The sequence below is a fragment of the Micrasema longulum genome, unplaced genomic scaffold (genome assembly GCF_059751315.1).
Source record: "Micrasema longulum isolate JH-2025_06_02 unplaced genomic scaffold, ASM5975131v1 h1tg000559l, whole genome shotgun sequence".
Lineage (NCBI taxonomy): Eukaryota > Metazoa > Arthropoda > Insecta > Trichoptera > Brachycentridae > Micrasema > Micrasema longulum.
Window position 1 is genome coordinate 496,377 of NW_028277755.1, and position 12,043 is coordinate 508,419.

At 31.5% G+C, this 12,043-nt stretch overlaps 1 protein-coding gene across 13 annotated transcripts in view; it reads right to left on the reverse strand.

The window, feature by feature from the left end:
* Positions 1-4,341: 4,341 nt before the first annotated feature.
* Positions 4,342-12,043, reverse strand: part of OtopLa (proton channel otopetrin-like a) — a 127,056-nt gene continuing 119,354 nt past the window's right edge. For 11 of the 13 annotated variants that reach the window (XM_088228063.1, XM_088228055.1, XM_088228062.1 and 8 more), the window contains 5 exons: positions 11,105-11,315; positions 9,112-9,396; positions 7,491-7,740; positions 6,454-6,621; positions 4,342-5,806 (listed from right to left, as the gene is read on the reverse strand). In XM_088228063.1, coding sequence (XP_088084189.1) covers positions 5,666-5,806; positions 6,454-6,621; positions 7,491-7,740; positions 9,112-9,396; positions 11,105-11,315 — 1,055 coding nt within the window. In that variant the 3' untranslated portion in view covers positions 4,342-5,665. The remainder of the gene's footprint in view (positions 5,807-6,453; positions 6,622-7,490; positions 7,741-9,111; positions 9,397-11,104; positions 11,316-12,043) is intronic. The other 2 variants (XM_088228054.1, XM_088228064.1) reach the window with 1 other exon arrangement.

Consider the following 12,043-nt stretch of genomic DNA (forward strand, 5'->3'; position numbering starts at 1 on the left):
CTCAGAATGAGAAGAAAATATTTGGCGGTGGTTAGGTTTTTGCGAAAATGCTCTGTCCAAAAAATAATGTTTGCTTCTCAAAAAGTAACATTTCTTTCTGACTGCACACAGTGTCACAATATCAAAACATTATTATCTTTTTGATCCGATAAACCACACCCTTTGTCAACAGTTTTAATTTTTTTAAATATTCTGAATTCTCATTAACCCTAAAGACCTTCTTCTTTTTAATCGTTTTCCATTTAAAGGTTGTATTTATGTCCCAAATACTCACATTTGGATTGGAAAGCCACTTACAGCCCGGTGTATATTTAGGTTGGAAAATTATTTACACTGATGGATCTTGGTCAAATTCACCAACCCACACGGGTTTGGACGACTTTCAAAGATTGTACAAATTGCACAAAAACGCGTTTGTATATTTACAGCGGAATGTACCGCAACCCGAGAAGCTGTCAAGTACGCTTTAAGCCAACAATATAGCAAGTTTCTTATCCTCTCGGATTCCCTGAGTGCCCTACAAAAGATCTAGTCCCCTCCATCCTCTGATTCCGAGGACGAGCTTTGGGTAGAAACTAGATTTCTTTTCTTTTCTTCCAACAAAAACATTGTTATGTTTTAGATCCCTAGCCACTGTGGTAGGTATTCCAGGTAACGAAAAGGTAAATGCGTTAGCAAAGGAGGCAGTTCGTTTCGGAGTGGTTTCGGAGATCCTGTCTATATAGTGATCTCCTCGTTATGACGAGGTGTTTTAATAATTTGATACTCAAACCTTGATGATACCATAGTTGAACCTGGATATAAAAGAGAGCCCTCTCGACCGGGAATTATTTCTCTTATATCCATGCTTTTTTACAGTCTACAAACATAACCAGGGCTAGTATTCTGAAAGAAATTGCACGCAAAGAGATCGCTCTGTTTGCATATATTTTGTAACTAATTAAATACGCGTTAAAAATGCGTTTTCTCTGCGCGCTTTTGCATTCAGAATATTATCCCTGGCTTTCTATTCCTATTATTTATTTACAACTATAATATGCACACATGTATGTATTAGGTAAAGAGGTTACGAAAATTCGTTGAGATTCATCATTTACGCTAAAGGACAACGATCTATTGAACACTGAAATTAACTTCCGAAGCAGAGACGAATTCGAGTGCATGTTCATAACAACCTGTCAGAACTTGTCAGCACGTGCAAAGGGAGTTACGCTGCGGCTACGTCTGCAAACCAAGCGCTATTTTGTAGAGGTCACGATTTCGTCGCTCTCTTATATACTATAGAGGTCAGTTTAGATATAGAACAATTCTCTAATACAAACTTTTTCCCACTGTCTTTTATAGAGGTTTTCGTGTGTAAAATCCCGGGACCTTAAGCCGGCTCTCTTTTAAAAAAGTTTTTTTATACCCGGGTCTCTTATATTCAGGTTTGACTGTACTCCATGCTTACATCAGCATACTGTTCCTTTGTAAGGTACTCAGGATTTTTCAATAATTCAATTCCCGGACTAAGGGGTATTTCATAATCTCCATGTAAATTCTGATCACTAAATTAATATTTCGACTAGTTGATCAAGACGTTCGTTTGGCAACACATTAGCGGAAAGCCCAGAATAAAAATTTATGCGTTTAATGTAAAAAATCGCGCGTCATTCAAAACCCACATTCCCGCGCATATTAACAACTCCGTCATTCCTCAGATATAACGTTTGATTTTGTTCATTTTCATAAGTTTTAGGTAGTTACAGATATTTGACAGTATTTTATATTTTATTCATAATTAGAATCAATAATTAAGGGTCCTTTTTAGGGAGCGTTTAGGTTAATGCATCCATAATATTTCTTTCATAGTGTGTTTTAGTTTTAATAGTTATTTTTCTGTTTTAGTATTTTCTTTTTAGCATTTATTTAATACAATATAATAATAATTACAGCTTTTCGTAAGTTGCGTTTATTTTAGTTAAATATGTCAGAATATGGTCAGAATGCATAAGAAAGGAACACATTTTACCAGGAATTAATGTTATTAGTTGATTGATGACGGATTGCTAACTGTCAAAAATCGAAATAAAACTTTACTCTGCTAAAAAAGGCAGCATCTATTCAAAGTTAATTTTCGTTACTTTTTAGTTGCAATGATTTTTGTAAGTATGATGAATATATTGTTTTCTGTGCTGTAATAGTGTATTGGTGGGTATTGGTAGGTTTTTAAAATTATACACCTCTGTTGGTGTGCTGTATGGCAGGGCAACTTGATCAGACCCAAGATCTACTTTTCACTGTCCAGAGTCTGTGCCATCTACCAATAATTATTTAATCAGTTTAATAATAAACTTTACCATAAAAAAAATTTTTGGCGTATGCAATATGATTTGATAAATGAAACAAAATAGTTTATTATATGTAAAAAACAGGACAAAAATGAAAATAATTTAAAGCATCAACTTAGTGTAAGCTCCTTTTGCTGGTTAGCTAAGTCAGGTTATTGCCAACCTTAATAAATCCAACATATGAGCGTCTGTCAAGCAAGAACTGTGCTTACTTTTTGTTTGTTTTAAGTATGAAAATGCAGATTCACATAAATATGCTAATATATGTATGGAAAAAAAACAAATTAAAAAAACAAATCATGAGTGCAATTGTTAAGGACATTTTTTAAAATAAGGATATTCCTCATTGGAAACCAAAGTTCAGAAATCTAGACAGACCATGCTTTCAGAAATATATTACAGCGCAGAGTAAGAATTTCACTTTACAGCGAAATATGGTCTGTTTGAAACATTTCTGTAATTTTGTGGATCATTTTGTAGTGTGCTTAATATCACTATTGAACGGATACCTAAATTATGAATTCGACCAACCGCAAATTTCTTAGCCTTGTCGCTATCGACAGGTCTAAAGCCGCAATCGACCGGTTGGCCACTGCTGCTATGTGGATATTAGGTACCTATGTTTGGTGGTACAGTCTTGTCAAAACAAGAAAATAATTGAGGGCGCTGTTGTTCTTGTGATTTTCATCTTGTATACATATATATGATATGTACATTTAAAAAAATAGCTTTAACTACTGAAAAAGAATGTGCCCTTGATTATGAAAATAATTCATTAATCAGGTGTTGCTAGTATAAAAATATGTTGTAGTTCTAATTTTTACTGTTTTCTACAGTTTTTGATAGAACTGTATGTAATGTTATAGGCATAGAATTTAATTATAGAATGGTTTTTTATTTTTTTAAAAAATAATAACCGCTAAGCCTCTATTTTGAGGCTTGTCAGCAGGTGGGTTAAAGGGGATATGGAAGAAGGTAATGAAAAATACACTACAACACCCAGACCAATTGAGAAAAAAATATTTCAAAAATATTTCAAAATATTTTAGAATCGAACCTGCGACACCAGTTTCACGATTGGCCGTCTAACCAACTGCGCCACTGCGCCACTGCGCCTGTTATAGGTATGAAAGTGTATGTATGTATGTTATTGGTCTGTAGATTTAATAAATACAACACAAATTCATAATTGGTAGGCACATATGTTAAATTGAAAAGTCTGGTATATTTTTTACATCTCTAATATTTATTTTCAATATAAAGTTGACACAAAGATTGAAAATATTTTGTAATGTTGATTATTATAGAACAAAGTACAAAATCATAAAATAAATTTAACCTTCACAGGAGAAATGCTTTAATTTGCAAAATAATATAAAGTTTTAATAAATAAAAGGACAAAATATTTACATATCTCCTGGACTTGTCCACAAAGCCAGAACATAATTAATAATTCACTCCATAAAGCTAAGAAAATCAAATAAAAACATTCATAGTACGCTTAAAGTACAATTATTATAATAGACACTCTATTTTTAAATATATATGTATTATAAAGATTACTTTATGTTAGTTACAATCTTTTAATGGCTCCACATTCCAACATTACAATTAAATATAATATGTATTTGGTATGAAGCAAATAAATCGTAGATAATAATATATATATATGTATTATAATATTTCTACCTTATAAATTTATCCGCATTTATTGGACACAAATGAGCTTCATGTATGATGTATTTATGATATAACAATAAAAAGGTTTTATAAAATTTAGAAATCTAACAAAAATATTTGTACCAATAATTACTAATCGTGAATATGTTTGCTTTTGAGATTTATCTGCAATCTTTTCTACGTTCTTACAGTATTGGATTAAGTAAAATGAATAATTTTCATTGAAAGTTACGCAAATGGCACAAAGATCTGTTCCACATTAATAACATTTAATCAATGAAACAATCTTTACAAGGGAAAAATGTGAATATAAATGTTCATTATAATTATATTTTTCTTTGCATAATGGCACCGTAATTGTTTTAGCAGCCTTAAGAAATTTCAGCATCGTAATGGTGATGTTTAACATGTCATATGTATGTAGTTTTTTGTTTGGGTAATTTTACTATAATGTATGTATATTGTAAACATTTTTGAAAACAACTTTTAGATAAGAGTTTTAGGTGTGTAGACATGAAAGAAGCAACAATCTTTTTAGTAGATACATACTTACTTTCTTAACAATATTTTAGTAAAACATTTATAAAAGTATCTAAGTAAGAAAATTTTAAGATTTACTGGTTCTGATTTTTGAATAGATTTAAAATAAGTCTGTTTGAGTCTTTATTTGTAAATCTTTTGTAAAAGTAATTGTTGTAAAGACAATTTTTGAGAATATTAAGTATCAATTTTTATTTTATAAATCGTAGAAATAGATTACGACAAAGAGTATTAATTTTAAATGTAATAAGTAATGTGTATAATGATTACTAATGGCCATCTAATCTAGACACATATGAGTTTGGATTATAATGAAGGTACACCAAATTTTACATTCAGTATGGACATTTGATAACACTGAATATTTCCTAATTTTTTACGGCACAATTATTCCGCTTTAAATAAATTCGACGACTCTATTGTTATACCATTGTAGGAATATAATATGTAAATATATGTATAAACCTACAGTACACTTATACGAATAAAAATTGTCAAATCTTAACAAGTATATTGTAATTGTATATCAAATTGAAACACTTAATCAGAATACACACAATGAAATATGTTATAATATTATGTACTATGTTATTATAAACTGCACTCATTGCTCTTATGTGTAAGTGATCTCAGAGGAAAATACTTGGAATGGAAGTTATTCAGATGTGAAGTTAGGATGGCGCAAATATAACCGGTGGAAATTGAAATAAGAGAGAGAGCATTCTAGTTAAACTTTAATCTATTTATTTGTACTGCAACATAAATACGATATTTGCGTGTAAACTAATGGGCACTGATATTTCTTATTTATCTATTTCAAAATTGAGCAGACAAATTGAGAAAGTAATTTAGTTTTTTCATAAAATTTAGCAAATTCTTCGTCTCCGAATGAATGTGACGCCTTAAAAAAAGCGAAAGTTCTTTATTGCCCCGGTAAAGTTACTTTTTGAAAACTTGCAACCAAACCCCGGAAAATGTATGAAGTCATGTATTTGACTTTGAACACAATCAGCGTACATTAAATCCATTCTGATAATGGTTTGAGAAACTGAATTATATTTCGTTTCCAATTTTGTCATTTTGATCTCAAATTGATACGCTCAGGTTTGGTTTGTTCACTCCAGTCGGGCCTTGTAGCTGGTCTTCCATATCTCAGCCAAAGTCACAGCGGAGTGGAAGCGATGGAAGATGCACAGTGGGAGGGTTACACGCTGTACAATGGCCCAGGCCAGGAATCCATAGAAGTCTAGTTGAACCTGTTTGAACAATAAATTAATAGATGGAGGAAGAAATTCAATGAAAACTTCCAAGGAGAATGTTTCTTTGCCACTAAATAAAAGTTTGAAAATATTAAGAAATAATGATATTAAATCGTGGACAAAATCTTGAATGTTAAAGTATTGTATTATGTAGATAAGCCATTTAAATCAGCCAAATATGTGGTCCATCATCATCGTTATTCCCCTTTCCGCACCCAGTGGTGCATAGGACACTGTATTGGTAAACCAAATGCAGCATAGTTTGATCATCTGTTACACGAAGGTAAGATGATCAGTCTTACACTTCAGATGTCAATCCAGCAACAATTTGCAGTTCAAAAACCCTTTAAAATCAATATTTAATGTCCACCCTTTTAGGAATCGAACCCAGGAACTCAAGAATGGTAAGAGAACGTGTCAACCACTACACAACGAGGCAAACTTATCTCCACCTGATTTCAGAGCAACTATTGAGTCAAAAGCACCCATCTATCATCCTATTTCATACATAGAACTGTATTGTTCATCCAACTAGACACAGAAAGTAAATTCGTAGACTCCTATGTAGGAGATATGTATCTATTTTTATTTTCCATGTTCCATTTTAAAGTATAATTTATATTCATCATTATCAGCCAACTTACAGGGTTGGCGACAACTTTTTGAGTCTCAAAAGTATAGATGAGCCACATGGTAACATTGCAGATCAGGAGGAAGGTGACCACTTGACGAGCTGGCTTACTGCGGTCCTGTTCCGGGAGGTGTACACGGCGACGGGAAACATCCGCGATAAATAGCAATTGCAGAACAACCTGGAACATGCAACAAATTCATTAAAAACTGTATGGGTAGGTATTATTAGAAGCAGAAAAAAATTATGTTCATACATTAAAAGCTAATTATTGACATTTCTTTGTTTTAAGGTTAAAAATATGTGCCGTATCACTATTAACGTTCGCGGTTATGCCTGCTTGTTGTTGAAATGTCTCTCATTTAGGAAATGATGGCTATAGCCATCAATCCGAAAGGCAGTGAGAAGAGGGGCTTATGTGAAACTGAAGTAATTATATGGTAGGAAAGATATATTGTCCCTATAAAAAACAATCAGCAACAAAAGTATTCCAGTACATTTTAGTCAAATAACATTTATTTCGTACCATCCACAAGAAGTGAAATATTCCAAAAAATGTGTTAGTCACCTATTTTTTTCTGTGTCCATTTCTTATGATTTATCAAGAAACTGTATGGATGGCAAACAAGTAATTATTAAAAAAAAAAAACAAATGCATTTAGGACAGTATATGTAGAGTAATAATATATAGCATAGGTATAAATGTGTGCCATTTATATAAAATACTTAATCAAATATATATTTTATTTTTTTTCTAATTAGCGTTGAACATTTTTCTTTTTTTTTTAAAAAAACATGTTATTTGTAAAAAAACTTCATTTGTGAAGCATCCAATTAGAAAAGAAGTCGCTAATAATTTGGTGTTGCTAGTGCTAGAATTAATTGTAGTTCCAATTTTTACTGGTATTTCCTAATATCTACTTAGCCATGGAGTATATATTTATATTATAAAGTGTCACGTAAAACGTGAAATAAAGTAAATAAATGATTTGTGTCATTTTTCCAATAGAGGGAAGGTAAAATCCTTATTTTAAAATTGTGATAATTTACCTGTACGACACTCAGAATTCCCGTGATCATGACAAGTAGGTTGGGCTCATTGGTGAAGGGGCACAGGCTGCTGCCGGCAATAACGCTGAACACAGCGTAGATAAACAATCCAAATGCAGAAACTCTCAGCAGGATATCATTCAGGTCCGATTGCTCTTCCGAGCGGAACTTCAGCTGCTGGACTCTGTTGGGGGGAGAAGAGGAGAGACCATGGAAAGGAGATTTGTAGGTCCAGGACATTTGCGAAGCTCTGTTGCAGATTTGCAACGCAACAATAGGAAGTCAACATTACAGTGATAGTTATGCAAGTTGATTACGTGTGCATTTAATTAATTAATAATCAAGTTTTGTTTTCGACAGAAAATTGTGACAAGACAGTTAATTAAAAGCAGTACAGATTGATTATGTGTTAAGGTGATGTAGTATAATGTTTTGTGTCAAGTTTAGTTATATGGTTGTGGTAGTGATGATTTTTTAAACATAAACAACAAAAAACATAACGTCACAAATGTTACACATTAATGGGTCAAAAATATGTATGTTGGAGAAGGAAAGTAGGAGGTGATAGGTGGAAGGTTGAAATCAAACAGAAAAGAAAAATGTGAAAATGAAAACATAAAATAATAAATAAAAAATAACATACATAAAAAAAAACTCTGTTGCTATAAATAAATTCAAAATGCACTAGATCTAAGTTAAATAAAAATCTATTAAACACAAAATCATGGTTTATTTTTTCTTTAGGATTACAAATACACTACAGTAAAACATTTACATGCATAATATAATATGGCCAGTGTGCAGTTGTAAATGTACTTGAAAAATAATTGTAATGTGGAAGTGTTTTTTAATTTTAAAAAAGAAAATATTTTAATCAAGATTAAATATTTAAAAAAACATTAGTAACATAGTTGTGCCTAGATAAAAAAAATGATTTTAATTTTAAAAAAAATATGTTGACAATTATTTAAATAAAATTTCCTCCACAATTTTTTTATTATATTCACCATCAAGATTTTATTTAAATAAGTAATTCACATTAAAAAAAAATTTAGGAAATAACAAAACATTGCATTTTGTCGACAATGAAGAAATGTTTTTTATTTGCATTTCATTGGATAATTAAAAAAAATATTTTTCTCATCTCATAACAGAAATTGAATGATTAGGTATTTATTTTCAATTTGTTCCAATAAAACCAAGTATTTACTGAGTATTTTAATTTATATTAATTCATATGTATTTTAGTATTTTAAATAAAAATTTATATGTATTTTAGTATTTGCATATTCGTGTAGTGAGTGTCCTGACGAAGAGACGGGTACGTGTTGAAACCGGTAGACTATAAAAGTCGGTAAGTGGTTGTATACTAATATTAACTAACATTAGTTTTAATTTATAACTTATTTTAAAATATAAGTTAACTTAATCCAATAAAAGCTGTTTTAAAATTGGTGTCACTTAACAGATATTACTGGTGCAGTGACAAAATAGAACTTTATTTATTTCAAATTATTATTGGCAAGCAGCTTTTGCTAATGATCCTAATCTAGTACACATTATATACTTCATCGTACTTTCTATTAAAAATCATCAAAATGTTGATGTTTATAAAACATACCTTATAAATCCAATGATGATAGCCAAGATGGAGAGTACCATAAGAGCACAATGAGAGACATCAGCCAGGTAGATAGCCAGCAGTCCGAGTTCAGGGTGACGGATGAGGACAAAGAACAGGATCAAACAGATCAGGGAGCCGACAAGGAGAAGAAGTCCGAAAAACAGTCCCTTAGAGGCACCGACACAATCTACGCGACCAGTTTGTTGAGCATGAGCCATGGCCACAGCTCGGCGAGACAGCATTACTTCCAAACGGTGTTCAAGATCTTCTTCGGTCATGTAACTGTAAAAAAGAAATGAGAATGATACAAAAACTTTTTAACTTATACCCATCGGAAATGTAGTATTTAAAATTATTAATTATGTGAAAAGTAACCTTTATATAAAATTTTCCTTCACTCTTATCTGATTCGAATGAGCCAGCTGGCTTTAAAAATTAAGAATGAAAGACAAGTGATATTTATATCTAGTCAATTGCAATAAATTTCCACTGAGAACTTTACTAACAAATTTTAAATGCTTAGGTACAAAGGCAGCTTAAAAAGAAGTGAAATATATTAAAAGAATTATGTTTTAAATCTTGTATTAAACATTTATTTGAAACATCTACAAATTTTAGAAAAAAAATCATGAATTACCTTCAAGTAAAGTACAAAAGTATTGAGAGAAAAAAACTCGAGCAGTCTTTTGAAATGCAATATATTATTTTTGTAACTTCTCTTAAAATGTCTGACAAATGTAAACTCATTAATGAATTTTATTTGTTTTTTTTATAATTAAAGTGTTGTAATCTATCAAAATAATAGTCTATTTTATTTGACACTTCATATACATATACAATATATATACATATAAGGGCGGGTATATTGCCTTAAGGCAATTTCTTCCTACCTACCCAAACCGTTTGAGTTTGAGAAAATTATAAATACATGGACATATTGAATCTTACAATTTTATACAAAAATTAAAAACAAAGATTAACAAAATAAAAATGTATAAAAATAATAATTGGCACTATACTATGAAGAGAGGAAAGGGGATGGAAAGGAAAGAAGAAGGATAAAGGAACAATTTAAATATTTAGATAGTGACATTTCAATCTTGACTTATACGAAAATAAAGAAGTCTCTAACATTAGTGGGTAGATTATTCCACAATCGAGCGGCTACTACTGTGAAAGAGGAGGCAAGAAAATTAGAGCTATGACAGGGTATTAAAAGGGTTCTCTCGTTACTAGAACGAAGAGATAGTTCGTGTTGTGAAAGAGGTTGGAGGAGCTCTCTCAGATAAACAGGCGAAGTGGGATTATTTAAAATATTGTGAAGAAGTGATAGAATGTGAATGTTTCTTCTATGCCTGATACTGAGCCAGTGTAGTTGTGTGCGATACTCGGTTATGTGGTCAAATTTGCGAAGATCAATGATATAATGAATACAAATATTCTACAATCGTTCTAACTTATCAAGTAATTCAGAGTTAGCATCTGGATTACATACATCCGCATAGTCAAGGAGTGGAAGAAGTTATGCTTTATGTACAAATAATTATTTGAATCCACATTATCTTAATCAGTATTGGATATTGTTATGGTTAAAACCATGATGAAAGTAGGTTGAATGCTATTTAAATGCGATCTCGCAGGCAAATCTGTGGTAAAACTATGCATGATAGGTGCACAAATATTGAGATTTATGCATTATGTAAGTTGAAATTATCATTATCGACAAAATCAAGAAAAGGTGCTACGTTGGTCTGGACATATATAACAAATGGACAATGAAATAATGACTATATGGATTTAAGATATTAAGTTGATGAATGCAGAAAACAAGGAAGACTGAGAAAGACATGGTAAGACCAAATTCATTAAATACTTGAAGATGGACACGTCAAAAGTCAGAATAATCGGCGTGCTTGCATGAGAAGATGTATGAATGTGGGGAAACAGCGTGGATGGTTTGTTTTGTTTATTTTTAAATTAATAAAATTACCGAGAGTGACGCCCTATATGCTTCCACATGATGTAAATAACCGCAGCTCCGATGAGAGAATATTCGATGATGAATGGGTAGAGGTAGGGAGCAGAGTCTTGTACAATGGTTCCCATAATGTTAACACGACCACAGCTATTGTTGGCAACCAGGGCTAATGGGTTCAGACTGTCCAAACTTTCAATGGATGTGCCATTTTGATTAAAACCACCTGAAATTAAAAAAGACAACATCAAATACTTATATCGAAATAACATAAGTATTTTCATAAGAATACTACAATAATATAATAATCATTAACATGTAACACATTGTATTTATAAACGTACTGTTACTCACATATGGGCGCATTTAATTTGACTGTACATACATACTTAATACACATACACCAGAACCTCTTTTTACATGGTTACAAAATTACACAGTACTTTATTTAGGCAAAGAAATGTTACAATTTTTTAAAGTATTTTCTTGTCGAGTTTTATTTTTGAATGAAATTGAGGTATAATTATAATAATAACAAACTATATTGTTTTATTTGAAGTCCCGAATTGATTTTTATTCAAGGAAACCTTTCGACCATTGTTTTTTTTTCATTACAATTTTTTTCTGCTGTGATGCGTGGAACGCATCCACTGTGTAAAAAAAGGTTCCAGTGTACTTATTCTTATTCATTGAAAAGGGGTCCAGTGCTACATAAGCTCCCGATGTCACAGTGACCTGTGAATATCTGTTGTGATAGCTCCCCGCGAATTAGCTCTCGCCCTCCAAGCCCAGGTCTTTAAGAAGGCGAGAGTTCTCAGATCTATAAAGTATCCATAAGTGTACTACATATACTATGCATAACATATTTCAATACAGTATGTATGATTTTGGAATAAATAACGCACATTCACTTTTCATCCTCTGTGTGATGTTTGTTAATTTGTCATTTTTCTA